At 40.2% G+C, this 19054-nt stretch overlaps 1 protein-coding gene across 2 annotated transcripts in view; it reads left to right on the top strand.

Annotated features, from left to right (window-relative positions):
- Positions 1–19054, top strand: part of kif26ba (kinesin family member 26Ba) — an 86586-nt gene that overhangs the window by 28822 nt on the left and 38710 nt on the right. For both annotated transcript variants that reach the window (XM_069693747.1, XM_069693746.1), the window contains exons 4-5: positions 9513–9694; positions 16481–16688. In XM_069693747.1, the coding sequence (XP_069549848.1) occupies positions 9513–9694; positions 16481–16688 (390 nt within the window). The remainder of the gene's footprint in view (positions 1–9512; positions 9695–16480; positions 16689–19054) is intronic.

Genomic DNA, 19054 nt, shown 5'->3' with positions numbered 1-19054 from the left:
TTCTTTCCTTCTCCCCTATTATTTCTCCTGTCGTTCTCACACTTTATCTGCTTCATATTCACCCACTCCTCTGTCTTGCTGTTACCCCATCTGTCTTTAGGTTTTTATTCAGCCCATGACTTGAATCAGATAAAAAGACATCGAGTTGTAGTTGTAAATTGCTTTGAATAGTCTCGGGAATTGTTTCATTATCTTGTCCTACTGGTCAGAAATAAATTAGCCCCAAGGGCCTTTTAATATTTTGGCCTGTCTTTCTGTAAATTACAGTGAAAAGGTTCCAATTTGGAGGAGCATTTTTCTTCTGCCAAATTTAGGTTTATCAGATAATTAAGTATGATTTTGTTAAATTTCATGTTGTTCATATCTTCTTCCATATGATTTTGTATCGTATTTAAGCATGTATAAAATGTCTTGATATCGCTTTTATTTTTGACCATGCTTCCCTTAAAACAAGATGTCTTTATTTTTCCTTTGATAAAATTATATTGTTTGGGTGACTTAGCCAGCATGTATGAAAGCAGAAAAAATGTCCTACAATTTAGTTTCAGTGGACTATGCCAGCCTTGTTATTTGCATTTAGATGCATTTTGGGGTATATTTGTGTGTGAGTGTGCCCTGTTGTGTGCCTGTTTTGTGCACTAGTACGAGGTGCGGTCAAAAAGTTGGATAACACATTTTTTTTTTTTTTTTTTAATCTGGCGGCCATCCCCTTTAAACTAGTCCCCTTGCACAGCAATACACCACTCCCAGCGCTTCTTCCACACTTGGAACAGTCTCTCAAAGTCCTGTTCTTTAAGTCCTGTAAAGCACCATCTGCGATTCACGCTGGATCTGCTCCACAGTGTCAATATGGTGACCTTTCTGCTGCAGCTTCATTCCCAGTTGAAGGGAGCCAAATCTAGTGGGTAGAATGGGTGGGGAGTGATGATTGTGTTGTTGAGAGTGAGAAACTTGGGGGTTTTCAACACACAGTAAGCAAACATGTTGTCATGATGGAGAACCCAGTTGCCAGTTCAGGTCGTTTGCAACGAATGCTTTTCCTCAGATTCCTTACATCAACACAGTTGAACTCGATGTAAAAAAGTCTGAACCTGGGGAACAAATTCAGGGTGCAAAACTAAATATCAAAGAAACCAGTATGACCTTGGTTGTGCTCCTGATCTGACGTGCCTTTTCGGTCCCATCGGACAGTGATGTTCTGCACCTCCTAAAATGCGAATGTCACTCAAAACACTTCGCCAAGTTCATTGCTTCAGTGCTGTTGGCTCTCTGGAAAATTTCAAGAGTCTCTGTTGCTGATTTTGCAAGTTACATAAAAAATTTGAGGTGTACGCTCAAGTCAATGGTGAAATCTCAAATGCACATATATGAGTGGTTACAAAACGTATAACACAAGTGCTGATGTTGATCGAGCAAAATAACTTGGAATACTTACTAAAGTTATTACTTGCCCTGTGCTCCATCACTGTGCTGTAAACGTTTTGATGGCAGCGCGTATATGAGGGTGTTGTTTGCATGTGTGCATGCATTTACTCATGTTTCAATAATTGTGTGCGTGTGCATGTGTGTATGCAGTTATTGTGTACAAATAGTGTGTTTACAGGTGAAAGTGTTTCTTTATGTGATTTTAATCTGTATGCCATGTTTGAGTTAGAAGCTGTGTTGGACATTGTAAAATGTTACAGAGTGTTTCTGCTGTGACTTTGACAGTAATGGCGTTTCAGCAGGAAAGGAGAAACAGAGTGTGATAATAAATCACCCTCGTTTAGACTCAACCCCAATAAAGACAAAGAAGGGGGGGGGTGCTGAATGGAGAGATGATACAAAAATGGAAATTGAAAGTACAGATGAGGAAATGAAGGGAGATTAGAGTGTAAGAGAAAGAAGATGAAGAGCAGGGAAAAAGAGACAATAAATGGCTACATCTGATTTTAACATCGATATATTATGACTGTTAATTCAGTGAGGTCAGTGTATAGAGGGACATTACTTAGATCTCTCGCCACCTCTTTGCCTTTATTTTTTGTCAGAGAATTTTATTTAGTTGGAAATCTGCTTTGCTGCTTACAGCACAAAACAGAACGATGGCTTGATGTTGTAGCATCAGCGGAGCTTTCAAAGGGTCTTACAATGGCAGATGAACGAACGCAGGCCAAATGAGAAATCTCCTCCAACATGTTCACGCTCCTCAGCAAATTGAAAGAGAAAACAAGCACATGGATTGACAGCAGGGAAAGTTAGACGGGTTCAAGCCAAAATCCTGCAGCAGGAATCAGTGGGATTTATGAGAAACGTGTGTCTCATTCTACAGAAACACTTTGAAATTAATTACTGGTTTAATTAATTTCAGTGATTCAAATCAATAGAAAAGTTATCAGTCAGAGGTAGCACAACAAGAGTTAGAGTGGACAGCTGAGAGAAAGAGGACACAGAGGGAGACAGAGAAAGGAAGCCACCTGTCTGCAAGCAGAGCTGACATTAAAATGTTGCTGGATCATCAGTCTAAGGTGACAACCGCCACATTTTATATTTATCAGGATTTTTCTACTTGGTACCGCAGGAAGTCTGGGTCAAATGGAAACATGGATTCAGACAGAACAAGCAAAAGTTATCATTATTATTGATTAGTTTGAATCGCCACAGACATTTTTAAAGGGACTTTAAATAATTTCATGTTAAATCTTTGACAATCACAGATTTTGCATTACACAAAAGTTCAAGTGTGTGGGCTGTTTACTGACTGTATCTGTATCTGAGGACAGTTCTGAAGATGTGGCACTTGGGAATCACTTTAGAAAAAAGGTGTAATTTGTACAATACTTGTTGATCTGAGTTCTATGTTATAATCAATTACAGATGTTAATGGCACAAGATTGTGTGTAGTGTTTATGGAAATTGAACTACATTGCTGTATGCTGGTCTGCATTTCAAAAGTTGGGTCTACCAGCTGATCAAGATGCTGCTGAGGGTAAACCAGAGGTCCAAGATTTAAAACCAAAAGCAGAGTTCAACAACATATACGGTCCTTTAATTTGTTCAAAGAAGCTGCACAGACACAGTTTGGTCTTTCTGTGACACTAAACTGTGTCACTTTTAATTGGCAGAACTGCACAGTGAAATCCAGAAAAATCAAGTCCGTATCAACTGCTTGTTTACTTTTTGTGAACGTTTTGTAGTTGTGGTGGAGAAGAGAGGATCAGTGTCTCTCACTCTCTCTGGTATGAAAAAACAAATCTGACGTTGCCTCGTTGCCCTTGCTCTGTCCTTCAAGCAGCTAATTGAAAACAGGTTTATGCAGTATGGTGTGTGACAGTGCATGTGCCTTGTGTGTGTGTGATTTCAATATTAGTTAGATTAGCGTCCCTAATTCACCGTAAATCTGTTAGTCGAGCCTGTTTGTGTGTCTCTATTTGTTGTGCGTTTATCTGGCTGAGAGAAGCAGGATGTGAAATAACACAAACCACTTGCACACGTCATATTAAACTGCACGACTTAGCTAAGATAACCTTTAGGACTAATTAGGGAGCAGTGGTGACCTAAAGGTTAAAGAAGCTGGAGAGTTTTATTCCTGGACCGACAGCATAAATCTGGTTGGAGAAAGAAAAGTCAGTGCTTGTCACATTCTTATCCCTCGAGCAAGGCCCTTTAGCCGCATATAAAATAAAAGCATGATAAGAGTGCACATGTGAAGCTAACAGCCTTTATAATAAGGGATTTGAATTATATTTGGAGTTCTGAGAGTGTCAGAAAGCCTGTCCTGTTATCGTTGCTATTCTATGAGGTCGTCTTTTTTATTCCTTCCTCTCGTTATTTTTTTTTCTATTCTCTTAACTGTTTATCATTTTCATGTATTTTGGTATATAGCCTTGAGGCTGTTTCCGATGTGATTACACAACATATAATGTTGATATAAAGTAGATATCCTTTCTGTCGTCACCTTTGCTCCCGCGCTCTCTTTCTGTCTGATTCACATATGTGTATATAATTTACTCCAGGCCTTCCATCTCTTCCTCTCCTTGCCAATATTCTATTTCATTTGTGTGTTTTCTACATTTCACGGTTGTTTTCTGTCTCCTCTCTACTGACTTGCTGTCTTGTCCTTGTCTCATGCTTGTATTTCTTTTTGCATTTCTTCAACCACTTACCTTCCTTAAGGGCAGCCTCGTTTTCTCTTCCTCTAGTCTACTGGAGTAAGCATTTAGATTGTTTTACAGATTGTGTTTATCCCACTGATAAAAGCACACATGGACACACAGATACACAATTTCCATTTTCACCCTCCTCATACAAACCCCAAATTTCAGGCACAAATTACATTGGTTGCCTGTAGCATGTGGAAGAATGAAATAAACGTAAGAGAGACAGATGAGGAAGGGGAATGCTTGAGAAATGGCGTTTTTCGTTGTAATGAAGATAAATGAGCAAGCTTTTACCTTTTTCTAAGAGCAGGGAAAGAGAGATGTGAATAAGTGATGTGGTGCAGGGGAAGAGGGTGAGAGTAACAGAATAAATGTGGAGTATTTTCTTCACCATGTCTTTTTATGGAAATCTGATATCACATCCATCAAAGTCCCTCATTGACAGAGATTATCTCCAGACAAGGAATTCTGTGGAAACATGGTCAGATGCTGCTTTTATAAATTTGTTGTGCTATTTTCACCACAGTTGGCTGTCCTATTATCCTCAGTCATCTCTGCTTGTCCTATTATTATCTACATTCTTTTCTCTGCTGCTTACACCTAATATCTCCACGGGGATCATTCAGGTTTCATTCAGTGTAGTATAACCTAATTTATAGTAACATTTACAGACAGTCATTCAGCTCTATGTCCCGTGGGAAAATCTGAACCAAACTAGTAGAATGACCTCATGACAACAAACAAAAATATGATATATTTTAATGAGTACGTTGCCCAAAAGGCTACATGATGTATCTATGTAAATGCAGTGGCCTGGTGACCATCTATTTTCTCTCGTACAATAGCTTGTTTAATGGGAGGGATGAGGCACACCACTGCTTCAGATACAGAGAAGCACAGCAAGCTCATTAGAATTTCATGATATTACAAAGGTGAATATTGTTGCTGCATTTTTTAGCTCCCTGTGGTGTGAAGGATGGAGATGCCGGTCAGTCGGTGTGACTGGAATGTTTCAACAACTGTTGGGGGGATTGCCATGAAATTTTCAATAGAGTAAACATTCATGAGCCATACATATGCTCTCATGGTCCTTTGCTCCCCGGAAAGAGATGTTCCTCAGCTCAGTATTTACATAATATGATGTGGGCTATTGTGGGTTAGGGTTAAACTGGGACCCTGAAAACATGGAAGGAGGTATTTTACTGACATTGGTGATCCTCTCAACCTGGTTATTACCTGGTATTAACAGGTAATGTGTATCTCAATAATGCACCTTAATGCAAGGTCTAATCCCACAGTACACTTGGTATTTGGTCAGGCTCATGTTGTAATTGGATGTCAGCTTCGTGCAAATTCAATTAGCAAAGCCAAAAGTCCAAAGCACAAAACTTCAAGTTGAAAGGTCACCTAACTCCACCTCTTATTAGTAAAGTAAAGCAAGCCTAACAAAAGCTACAGCTTGGTAGAACTAATATCAAAAAATAGATCCGTTTAACTTTTTGGCTTTTTTGTCATCATCAGGTCAAATTATCAATTTGTACTTTGGTTTATGACCAAATACCTGCGATCCAACACTCCCATGAGCTTCAGCTGCACTTGTGTTTAGTTAGCCACACTAAAGATGGTAAAAACATGATACATGCTACTCATTAGCTTGTTGATATTGTCATTGTCAAAATATTAACTTACTGATTTTAGTATTTAGCCTGTAACACCGCTGTACTGTGAGCTCATTCAGCGTCACTGAGCTGCTCTCTTGGCTCTTCTAAACTTGAGTTTGTATGTCTGTCCAGCCCAGTGGTCTGACCTGCTGCCCCCACACTAATGGCCACATATTTTTCAACCACCTCTACTCCTTACTCCTTTTTTCAGCATGGATAATAACCTTCTGTGAGGTCACGTTTTTTTTTATTATAGCGCATAAGTAGTTCTCCTCTTCCCACTCATCAGGATTTATGAGTAACCAGTACAAATGCACAGGTATTCCTGCAGTTCACTGGACCTTTATTCCATATGTTCACGACTCTTTTAATAATTCATGGGTAGCAAGCCAAGTCTGAGCTTTTGAAACGGGTGTAAATGCACTGAAGAGTATGGTATATAAACTATAGAGGCATCTCATTTACAATAGGTAATTTATCAAGGCAGTGGGCGGTGTGATGGGACCCCAGGAGCCCTCAGCAGTAAATATACTCACAGCGGAGCTGATTTACAGACATACACACACAGGTGCAGAGAGGTGCAGACACATACACACACGAGGACACATACAGACATGTTCACAATAGACACACATTAACTCTCACAAATGCTACTTTTCCTTTATTGGAGTGTGTGGTTATGATTTAGGGGCTCTGCTGTCTTACTGCAGGCAGCACATAAAGAACTATAATCAATAATCCATATCTATGTGACAAAGGCTCCACCTACACACACATATAAACACACATGCATGGTCACACAAACACATAAACACACATGCCTATACACACATGCATGGGCATACTCCTATACTCTCATACAAAACAGTTAAATGTACAACAATATAAATGGCTGTGTGTGTGTGTGTGTGTGTGTGTGTGTGTGTGTGTGTGTGTGTGTGTGTGTGTGTGTGTGTGTGTGTGTGTGTGTGTGTGTGTGTGTGTGTGTGTGTGTGTGTGTGTGTGTGTGGAGAAACTGCCCGTGCCTCCAGACACAAACAAGAGAAAACTTTAAAGGTGTTTCTCTCACTTTGTTTATACTGTCATGAACCTGATGATATATAAAATAATAGAGGAATATCATATGATATCAAACAGCTCTCAGTTACTATTCCATTTAGGATTTAATGCAAGGTCTCAAACACACATAAATACATGCAGTCCATTCATCAGAAGCACTTCACTAATTTGATTAAGTATATGTTACCAGCGATTGAAAAAGTTATGGCCTTTCCACACCAACTCATACTGAACAAACAGCACAAACACTTCATACTGATGTCACATAAAAAAGTAAAAATAAAATGTTAAAAACAAACCTGCTTGACTCTCGTGTAGATTATTTGACTGAATAAGATTTCCATTTGCATTTAAAATGCTCTCGTTGCAAACAAATGATTTCGCTACAATGATGTGTACATGTATTATTTTATGAAATATGGCAAATAAATGTTTTTAGGAAAGTTCCTACAGCTACAATGTGCTTTGATAGGTCCTCTTAATTTGAACTCAATTAAATGTTTCATGTCACTAACAGTCCACGTTTTAGTGGTTTTAAAAAGTACAAAGAAGCACAAAATAAGATATTTGCATGACTGCATCTTGCTAGCCTTTCTACTGTGCCAATTAGAAACCTTGCCAACACTGTTTTACCTTTTACGTCACTACACTCTTGCTAAATTATTCAGCTTGGGGCAATAAGATAAGTGCTCTTTTCACATGAGATCTGAGGAAACAGATTGTCTAACTATGCGTAGATACAGTATATAACCAACCTTCATATAGCAGTTGATTATACTTCTGCAATGAAGGCAAACTGGAAACTGCTGCATTAACGTCCCCTAACAATAATGATTTATATTTCATATATTACACATATCGAGTGTGTTGCATATTTTAAATCTTGAAAAAAGTGTTTGAGCAGGGCCGCCCCTGTATACTATACAGTTTCTCAAAGAGTAAGGGTAACTCAGTCAGGCCGGCAAATTTAATTTCTTACCAGATATAAGTTCAAAGGTCTCTCCCTTCATCCTGTCTGTCTTTCTTCCCTGAATGAAGTCTCATAAAGCACAAATGCCATGAGGGATTATTTAATAATAAAAGATAAATGTGAATTTCCTAAAATGACAGAGCAATGCGACAGGTATCGAAACTAGATACTGTAGGATCATTAATAGAAACAGTTGGAGACAGAAATAAGGAGGAAGAGAAGGAAGGGTGGACATGGAGAACAAATAAAAGAGAGAAAGTAGTCATGAGGTTTAAATACCGAGACACACACACACACACACACACACACACACACACACACACACACACACACACACACACACACACACACACACACACACACACACACACACACACATACATATTGTGTTAGTTGCATTAGATGTTGTTTTGAAAATCACTTCGTCTCCAAACATGAAATAGAAATGAATAGATGCAAATATAAAATAAGAAAGGGGGCATTTCACAGTGTTGCAAGGCTTTTGGAAATTAATCAGAAAACATCAATTCAATTTATGTTAAATAAATAAATGGGCATGCAGTAAATTATCTTTTAACAGGAAGCAGAATGGGTGTGGGAAGCTTGACTGTGTTTTCTTATCTGACCATCTGGAAAAGACAAGGACAGAGTTATACTACAGTGGTGTGTGTGGGTAATTTGCTAGTCATGAAGGACATGGATACAGTTGACATGATCAAAGTAACAAGAAGGAAAACTCTTATCACCTCCTGAAATTCACTCACACTACTCCGCTCCGCTTTGGTTACTGGTAGCTGCCCGCATCCGTTTCAAAACATTGGTACTTGCGTACCGTGCTATGAACAGATCGGGTCCAGTCTACATCCAGGACATGGTCCAACCTTGCACCCCAGCCCGTTCCCTCCGCTCTGCTTCTACCAATCGGCTTGTTGCTCCCTCACTGCGAGCTAAACACTCAACAAAATCACGACTGTTTGCTGTCCTGGCTCCTAAATGGTGGAATGAGCTCCCCAACGACATCAGGACAGCAGAAACACTGTACATCTTCCGCCGCAAACTAAAAACACACCTCTTCCGACTTTACCTTGAATAGGTAGAACTTTAGTAGCGCTTAAAATGGCACTTATTTATAGCACTTTGTAGTTTGGCTTTCTTGAAGAAATTGTATTTCTTGATTCTTGTTGTTCTGGGTTTTGTACCCTCATGGTTGAAATGCACTTATTGTAAGTCGCTTTGGATAAAAGCGTCAGCTAAATGAAATGTAGTATAATAATAATGTAATGAGAGATGAGCGGTGAGAATGATAGAAAGTGACTTTGTTCCCCAGTTTGCTCTGTCTTTTGCCTCCCTTCTCGTCCTATGTCACTGTGTCTGTTTTCTATTTTCACATTTGAGTGTTGTAAACAGTAAAACCCAGACACACATAAAACAGATGACCTCAGGAGTTAACATTTTTAATCTCGCTGGGCAGTTGTTCAGTGGTTATTGTGTCTGAACCAAACTCACCTTTTCATCAGTGCTGCCTAAACTGCATAATTTATTGTGTAATTACATGTAAAGTGCCCATCCACAGTGTGTCAGTCTGTGAATCATGTTGATGTTAATTCATTATTGGTTTTTATATTCTCTAAACTCATTTTGGTTCCAAGAATCATAGTAAAAAGTCTCTCTCTGTTTCATCAGATCTCCCAGATGATCTCAGGGGCCTCAAGAGAAGGACTCACCGAGGCTGCCCTGAACCGTTACAACACACACTCTCCTTCACACACTAATTCCTCACCACATGCCAACTCCCCCTCTCACACTCCAGCTGTAACCACTGCAGCACCGACCACCACCTCCGCCGCTGCCTCTTTCTTTGCCAGGTAAGATTCTTTCACATCAAAATACCACCAAGAGCATGCATCCTCGTTCTCTAGTGGATGATTGTCAGGAAGATCACCTGTTTTTGATTTATTTTTTTCACTTGATCTGTCCACTCAGTTCCAACAGGTAGGCATTGTATCCTGATTTTGGCTTCCACAATGAATCAGGCTTAATGCAGAATTATTTTTTTTTACGGTATTAAAATGTCTCCTGTGATCTACAATAGGACAAAACAACACAGAGTTATCTACAGTCACGGTGTTCCCCGGGAAGCCACTGAATCTTGCAACATTGGTACTGAATTTGATTTAATCCCTCTAAGATTACTTTTTAGGATTTAGTTGCATTATGCAAGAGTTGTAAAATTATTATTACGGAGACAATGGTAATTTCAGTATAAAGCATTTTACTAGCTGATTTATATGAGATTAATCACTGGGTTTAGGAGGGACCTCCCCTCATTCAGACTGTTCTTCTATTTGTTGCTCAATTAGTCTACTAAAGCAGAAATAATAAAAGAATGGACTTACAAACAACCACATTGTATGGTGGTGGCAAAATTGAATACTATGATATATTGTGCATAAATGTACTTACTTATCTCTTGGTATGCTTGTGTATAAATCAACTATCCAGTCATCAGCTGTCGATGAACTGTGTAGTAATCAAATCTAGAGAAGTGCAGAGCGGCACAACATATATAAGACATGGGTAATATGGATAAATTATTGATGAAAAAACATGGCAAGCTCAAAATGAATGAGTAAATTATTCATGGATAACACCAGACTATGAGGTTGTCACTGTGTCTGAAGCATTACTGAGATGTCGCATGTAATGAGGTCCTTTAAGTCACATTTTAAATGATACTGATGGTTTTCCTTTTCACTTGTAAACCTCCTCTCCCCTTTTCAAAGTATTTCCAAGTGTGAAAATACATAAAGGAATGACACAAATCTGCCATTAGGAAAACCCTTGAATGGGATGAGGGTTGTTCCATTTGTCTGCTCGAGTTGCACAGAAGTTCCCAATTGTCAAATTGAGTGGAAACTTTAATTAGCCTTTGGGGAGGTAACGTCTTTCAAGAGCATCCACTGGATGTGAAACCAGGTCACCCTCGGACAGCAGTCGCTATTATGGGACATATATACATTTTATACCAATACATCTATAACATGGCTTTATTTGTGGTTTTAAAAATTGAAAGAGATGTTCATCCCATTCAAAAGTAGTCCAAGTGGCCAAGTTGTTCCAGGAAATAGCCATTTGGGAACATTTTTCATGTTGATGTTTGGGAACTTTTTTCTCTCTTCCTTCTTCTCATCTCGTCTCTAAATCTACAGATAATGAAGTGTGTGTGTGTGTGTGTGTGTGTGTGTGTGTGTGTGTGTGTGTGTGTGTGTGTGTGTGTGTGTGTGTGTGTGTGTGTGTGTGTGTGTGTGTGTGTGTGTGTGTGTTTGATATATAACTGCTGTGCTTCATTGTAGCAGACATAATGCTGACTTTCTTTCAAAGCACTAGCAACCAGATGCAACTCATAAATTGTAAGGGAACACACGCAAACACGTGCACACGCTCTCTCTTCAGCTTTCTCTCTGACCCTCTGAACTGTCAGGTATCAAGGCCATTTTACACAAACACGCATACATCTGGTTGACATTCCAAACATACAGCCAGCTGTCTGCGGTCGATTTACGAGCATGAACCCTGTAAGTGGAAGAACCCAGTTTGTTTAATGGGGCAGGTGTCACTACGTGCAGATATGTGTCTCTGCATGTGTCCAGCACTGTCTTTTTCCCCCTCTTGTTTAAAGCTGTGCAAGTTTCCCTTTTGTCTGTTTTGTTTGCTTTTCAAAACTTCACATATATTCTGTAGTCATTAGAAGTCATCTGTATTTTCCTGTTATATGTGTCTATGTTGGATTATAGTTTGATTGGCAAAACAAAAAGTATCTACACACTGCCAGCTTTTATTTTTGACTCTGGTAATGTCTGTGTGTGTGTGTGTGTGTGTGTGTGTGTGTGTGTGTGTGTGTGTGTGTGTGTGTGTGTGTGTGTGTGTGTGTGTGTGTGTGTGTGTGTGTGTGTGTGTGTGTGTGTGTGTGTGTGTGTGTTTTGTGTGTTTTGTGTGTTTATGGTCAGAGGATGCAGCCATGCAGTGTTTTTAAATCCAATGCCTGTTTCGCTCCTTACTCTCATACGTGGACTGCATACAGACAGTCTTATCACACGCACGCACGCACACACACAGACACACACAATTTCCCTTTTGCTCACGGTCTGCACACAGCAAAATCCCTGCGTCCACCACATCTCCATTCACCTGATCCCTTTCTTCCTTCATCCTCCTCTCTCCCCTCTCCCTCTCGTCTTCATATCCTCCCTCATTCTTCTCTCCTGTTTTCATTTAATTGCTTTCTCTTTTGCTCTGTTCTTTCTTCCACTCCTCTTCTTCTTCCCTATTGTTACGTATCTCTTCTCCTCTCGTATTTTTCCCACAATTTCTCAGTTTCAACACTGACCTTTCCTTTACCTCTGCTAATGTTCATGTGAGTAATATCTTTCATTAGTACCAATCTGTCTGTGAATATGTCATGCTCACATGGTAGCGGTACATCTTCCCTGTGCTGCAGTGGCCCTCTGGGGACGCTGGGCTGGAGGATAGAGACACGCTCGGGTGTGTGCATGCTCCTACTCACTGGGGGAAGGGAGGTTCTATCAGTGCAGGCATTTTTTTACAGCATGCTGCGAGGATTGGATCTTTGGGGATTTGGCTGGCTGTGTGTGTGTGTTGCTAGAGGTAGCTGAGTAAATGAATAGGTCCCAAGTGAATTGGTGAATTGGGAAGGCATTGTTATTTTGGATGGAGGATGGCAGTGAGGGGGTGGAGGGCTGCTGTCTCTTTCTCTGCCCCTGTTCATCTCTTGACACCTTTATTCCGTATAAAGAAGAAATATTTCATCAAATGATAATTGGTCACCAATCAGCCACCCATCATAAAGATGGATTGATGATTTAAAAGTGGTAAACAAATTATCATATCAACTGCCTGATCACATGTTTGCTCATGTGTCATTTAACAGTAATTAGAAGTGTTTCTTTATTTTGACTCAAGGAAAATATGACTTATGGTTTAGGAAGAAGACATTTGCTCTCACTGTTTGAAATAATTGACCTTCATCCATTCAAGTACTGACAGCTTGCAAACATGAATCACCCACCTTGCATTGTGAATTGATATCATTAGAAAGTATTTAATATATTGAACAAAAGGTACGGTGGCCCTAAGGGTGAAAACACAACAGCAATTCACAAAATTAAAAGACATTTCACAAAACGCAACAAAACCTTTCCAAAAAATGTTTTTGTTTTATGAAATGTTTTTGTGTATTGTGAAATGTTTTTTTGTTTTGTGCATTGTCACTTTTTATTTTACCCCCAAGGCCAATGTAAAAAAGGTGACATGCTGCTTCTTTATACATATTCTAAATAAATGACCAGCTCAGTTGTAACAGAACAGCCTGTAATGTGTGTGTCCGGATACGCAAGCCAGAAAAAAACACGTGGCCACTTCATTTGAACACAGTATATTAATATCATATAATGCAGGCTTGTTTGCTATGACCATGCAAGTTTATTGTGACTTAATAGGAGTCTTTAAGTGTCTCAGTTAAAAACTACAGGTACATGTGGTTTGATAATGTCAGTCTTCTGTCCATGCCTGTCTGACTGACCTCCAACAACACACACAAACACACACTCACACACGCCATCGCTCTCTGTCTCTCCCTGTATCTCCTCCTACTGACATTCTGCTAAATAGAATGTAATTAGCGACTGAACCAACAACAAAACCCAGGGACACCGGCCATAAATCAGATCTGTGAGTGTATTTCAAGTGAGAGTGTTTGTAGTTGTGTGAAAGGAAGAGGAAAACAAAGCAGCAGCATGTTAACAGCTGGGCCATGTGTGACCTGTGCTGCTTTTTAACAAGAGGAAGACACTTGAAGGGAGCGAGGGGCAAGAGAGGCTGGGATGGCTGAACGAATCAATACATGTGAGGAAGGCTGAATGGATGGTGGGATGGATGGGTGGTTATATGGAGTGCAGAGAAGGAGGCAAAGGATGAAGGGATAAAAATAATGAGAGAGAAGAATAAAACAAAAGGGGAAGATTTGGGGTTGGGTAAAGAGTGAGAGGGATTGAAATAATAGCAGTGAGGTGAAGAGGAGAGAAGAGGTGAGGAATGACGGTAAAGGAGAACGGGGTGAAAGGATGTTACAAAGGAAAAGCTGATGGATAGATAGGTGGAGTTGATGGATGGAAAACAAGTGCCCTTCACAACAGGGTTAGATTGGAATAGATCCACTTAGCCAAATCCCAGGCCACTTGTCATTAAATCCTCCCAGTTAGGTGGAGTGTGTGTGTTTGTGTGTTTGTGTGTTTTTGTGTGTGTGTGTGTGTGTGTGTGTGTGTGTGTGTGTGTGTGTGTGTGTGTGTGTGTGTGTGTGTGTGTGTGTGTGTGTGTGTGTGTGTGTGTGTGTGTGTGTGTGTGTGTGTGTGTGTCTACCACGCTTCAGTTGTGCCACAGATTAAACCAGTTACGGTGAGAGAATATAATAACAGGGTAATAGTACCTATACACACATATCAATAGATGCACAGCACGCATTAGGAAACTGATGTGGCTGAGGGATTTAAAGGATGTTTTGGGAAAAAAACTCAAATGTTTTTTCTAGGGAGCAGCTTGTTCATAAATGAGCATACATGTATAGAAGAACAGAAAAATGCTTAGCTGTGAGCAGCGTAGGAAAAAAAAGTGTGCATGCTAAAAGTAAGAATCTCCAGCAGCAAAGTACCCGTGCATGAATCCATCATTGTCATGTCTCATCCTGCAACCATCAGCAGCACTGCAGCATCTGCAGCAGTCTTTCCATTGTTCTATAGAAATCAAAGGAGAAAATAAATCCACAGATTTGACTAATACCATAATTACTTTCAAGATAAAATAAATTCCTGCAAATCTGCTGGGCATGCTACATGGGAGGTTTTGAGCCTTGCATTCATATAATGGTAAAACATGTAATTGCCTTTGATTGCATTTGCTGCAATATGTAAGCTTAGCTTGCGCCCAGTGAAAACCCAATTAATGATCTTCTCATGGTAGTTTGTTTCATACAGTACACACACACACACACACACACACACACACACACACACACACACACACACACACACACACACACACACACACACACACACACACACACACACACACACACACACACACACACACACACACACACACACACAGCGATTCACACAAATCTCCTGGGAGACCTAGTCAAATGGTGAAATGCTTCGTCGTTCCACGGGTCACTGAGTCCATGTCTCTCTTTCTCCCCCTCTCTTCTATTTCTCTCTCTTACACTCTCTCTTCCCCTTTCGCTGACTCTCCCCCTCGCTCTCATTTCTGTAACCTGCTGCAGTTAATTGAAAGCCAATGATGTGAAAATATGGCTCTTTGACAGAGTGTGTCAGGGTGCAGGGTCTCTCTCTTTCTCTCTTTTTATAATGTTAGAAATATATGAGAGGATAGATTAAAGTGGAACAGAGCAGGAGTCTCTGCCACGGCTGTTTGAGAGGTCTTTTATTTTATTGTATTGTTAATGTTGCTGCTGCATGTTAAGTTAGGAAATCTGCCAGTTTCAAGTGGGGCCTTTTAAATTCCAGAGAGGGAACTACAGTGATACAAAAGATTGAAGTAAATGACTGTGTTAAATTATTGCCAGCAGATTCTCTAGCTTTCCCTCGAGATTACGCTCACTTAACCTCTCCTCTGTCTTTCTACACAGCCCTGGTTAATGCGTCTTATATCAAGACAGGCAGTGTTTAGAAAACTTGTTGTCCACAGCCTCTGTTCCCAGGTGAAAATCATTACCAGATATAACATAATTACGCCCATCGTACACCAGCAAACATGCATGTTTTCAAGCTAAAACCATGCAGATAAACACTTAAATTTGACCATCACAACAAAGACAAAAAGACCAAAGTAGGGGACACGTATCATGCTTGGTATTAACTCTCCCCTCTTTGCTATAAATTTCTTTCAAGTAGGTTCAAGCTAAAATGCAGTCTGTTATATGGATATGAGGTATTTCTGCAGGGGAAGGAAGAAAGAGAGTTGGAACAGGGAGGAAGAAAAGTTAGAGACTAAAAATGGTGTGAAGTGCTGTTGTGCAAAAAGAGGCAGACAGGAAGAACCTGCTGTGTTGAAGTGAGAAATGAGGGCGCAACAACAGAAGGAGAGGAAAAGAAGTGAGATTTAGAAGTTTAGAAGTTGAAATGAAAACGAGAGGAGTGAGGATAATTTGAGTGTAGGAAAGATGGGGTATATAAATATCATTTTTTGGTGGCTCCTTTTGAGCGCAGTGCTGCAGGGAATTGAGTAGCAAGAAGGGAAATGAACCACTCCCGATCCAGATGTTGCTACATATGTAAACAGCAATGTGTACGTGTAAGCATGTGTCTCTCTGTGTGCATGTGTTGAAGGGTGTGTAATCCAGTCCTATTTGCAATTAGCGTATTTTCCATGGCGGTGCTGTGGTAAAGTATAAAGATGTAATTAGACCCATGCCTGCAGGCACGTGTCACTGTCCTTGCTGTCTTTCTTCCATCCACTGAAACTATCCAGTGTTTCTATTGTTTTTACAGCAATTATGGTTCCAACATATGAATTTGATTGGTTGACACTTCCTCCTCTTCTCTGCTTCTCTCTCTCAGAGCTGCACAAAAGTTGAATTTAGCATCCAAGAAGAAGAAGCAGAAGACAGCAGCAGTCACAGCCCCAGTGACATCTTCATCCTCATCATGTGACCCACCCCTGTTCCCCACCAATTTCAGCTCTGCCCTGTTGATGGCCCCTCCCCCAGCCCCACCCTGCCTTCTCCGTGCAGCCAACAAGATCAAGGATACCCCTGGGCTTGGGAAGGTAATGGAAAACAATCTTTTACTTGGCTGTTATATTAATTTTTGGATATTCAGAAAACAGTGGTGCAGTGGTTAGCACTGTTGCCTCACAGCAAGGATGTTTGAGGGTTCTGTCCAAAGACATGCATGTCAGTTTAATTGGTGATTCTGAAAAAAAAATTGCTCTTAGGTGGGAATGAGAGTGTGGATGGTCTTTGTTTCTGTCTGTCTGTATGTGTTGACCTTGAGATAGGCTGGGTGTACCTTGCCTCCCCCCTCTCCCCACCCCGTGACCGTGTTCACGATACAGCTGGTATAGATAATAGATGGAAGAATATTAAGAAGGTTTAATTTGACACCCAAAACAAGTATAATTTCATCACCAGAAAATGGTACCTTTCACATTGTTTCGACACTTCTCAATGGAGGTGATTGTGTCGTTTTCTACAAATGAAATGTAGTCTAGTAATGCAGACATCTCAGCTCAGATGCAGGGCTAGAGTAAGCCAAAAAACTGTTTCTGGCATTTTGGCCCACATCAGCCCACCACAATCAACCACATCCCATCATCGCGTCAGCCCTGAATATGTTTACCAACGATGCCACTCCTTAAAAACACTAAAGTCCTGTTATGAGTAAGAGAGAATCAAGGAAGAACAAGAGAGAGGAAACGTGATAAATACCTTCAAAATGTGGGGCTGAAAAACTGTACTCTGCTGCAAGGAATCTCAAAACAAGGGATGGCAGAGAGGGAGAGAAAGTAGACATGATAAATGATTGATCAGTTTATTGGTGTCTTCCAGATAAATTACAGTTGCATTAATTGTAAACTCACTCCAAAGGATACCTGTGAACACATGGGAGGAATCCAAAAAAATAAATAAAGTGAGGGCATTCTGCATCTGTGAGAGAGAGTAGATATAATAAATGATAAATCAGATGATTAGTGTCTTCCAGATAAAAGTACCGTTGCATAAACTGTACTTAAAGCCAACCAAACACTGGCTACCAAAAGAGCACCTGATAAATAAATTAACAAAACAACAAACACCTTAATCCATATTATTAGCTCACCATGGAAAACATGAGCGAACTAACTTGGAAACCACAAGCAAATGTTTACGAATTGAATTTGATTTTTTTTGGCAAATAAGTTGTATAATGGAAATTGAAAGGGCCTGCCCCTTTGAATTTTCAAGATGTGGTTGGGCCAGCCCCATGTCACATATGAAAATAAACCAACAACATCTCAATCTACCTCTTTTACATGCCGGACAGAGGAAAGAAAACCAAAACCGAAAAAAATATATTATTTTGTCGGCCCACTGGGAAAATGCCCGGTATGCCAGATGGCCAGTCTAGGCCTGCTCGAATGTGTCAGACACACTTCATTTATTATAAAATGTATTATTAGAGATGTTGAGGTAAAACTGTGGCATCACAGCACATGAATCCACATATCCATGATATGAGAGCTAATTTGTCAGTGGACCGTTAGTATGAACTGAGATTTTTATCTGGAAAAACTAAACAGTTTGTGGTAAAGGAACCAAACACTCAACTCATGAAACGATCATATAACCTGCAAATACATGTATATACATACAGGAAAAATGTTGTACCTGCATGTACAAAAGTAGTTATATTATGTAGCCTACTGAATGTATGTGTTTTAATCCAAATTTTTCAATCCAAAAAGAGTTGGTTCTGATTATGAATCATTATTTTATAAAAAAAAAATGCAGCATTTACGGTAAATGTATTTGGTTTTAGGATGAGTAGACGCTTGGTCCACAAAGTACTGGAATGTGTTAAAAATATTGAGCTGTGGTATTATATCATGACCTTGACCACTTTATCTAAATGTGTCTACTGGTGTGTGTGTGTGTGTGTGTGTGTGTGTGTGTGTGTGTGTGTGTGTGTGTGTGTGTGTGTGTGTGTGTGTGTGTGTGTGTGTGTGTGTGTGTGTGTGTGTGTGTGTGTCTCCCCTGCTGTACCATACCAAAATGTAACCTAATGGTTACCACGGTAACACATCTCTGGCTGACAAAAGTCATCTGTCACCGTTGCCAGTGGTTGATGAAACGTATGAGTGTGTGTTGTGGATGCAGGGGGGGCCAGCATCTCAAGTGTGTGCAATATTGATCGTCCATGTAATGAGTTTTTAGTGCCCCCTCCTCCACAGTTTGAGTGAGAGGCTCACTGACTCTGTGTGTGTGTGTGTGTGTGTGTGTGTGTGTGTGTGTGTGTGTGTGTGTGTGTGTGTGTGTGTGTGTGTGTGTGTGTGTGTGTGTGTGTGTGTGTGTGTGTGTGTGTGTGTGTGTGTGTGTGTGTGTGTGTGTGTGTGCCCCTTCTGCTAGAAAATGAATGAGTATGGAGGACAAAATC

Source organism: Brachyistius frenatus, unplaced genomic scaffold (genome assembly GCF_029030835.1).
Source record: "Brachyistius frenatus isolate BFR_SWC_R1_liver_20210118 unplaced genomic scaffold, ASM2903083v1 Contig_15, whole genome shotgun sequence".
Taxonomy (NCBI): domain Eukaryota; kingdom Metazoa; phylum Chordata; class Actinopteri; family Embiotocidae; genus Brachyistius; species Brachyistius frenatus.
Note: the sequence above shows the minus strand (reverse complement) of the source record. Positions and strands in the feature narration are given on the sequence as shown.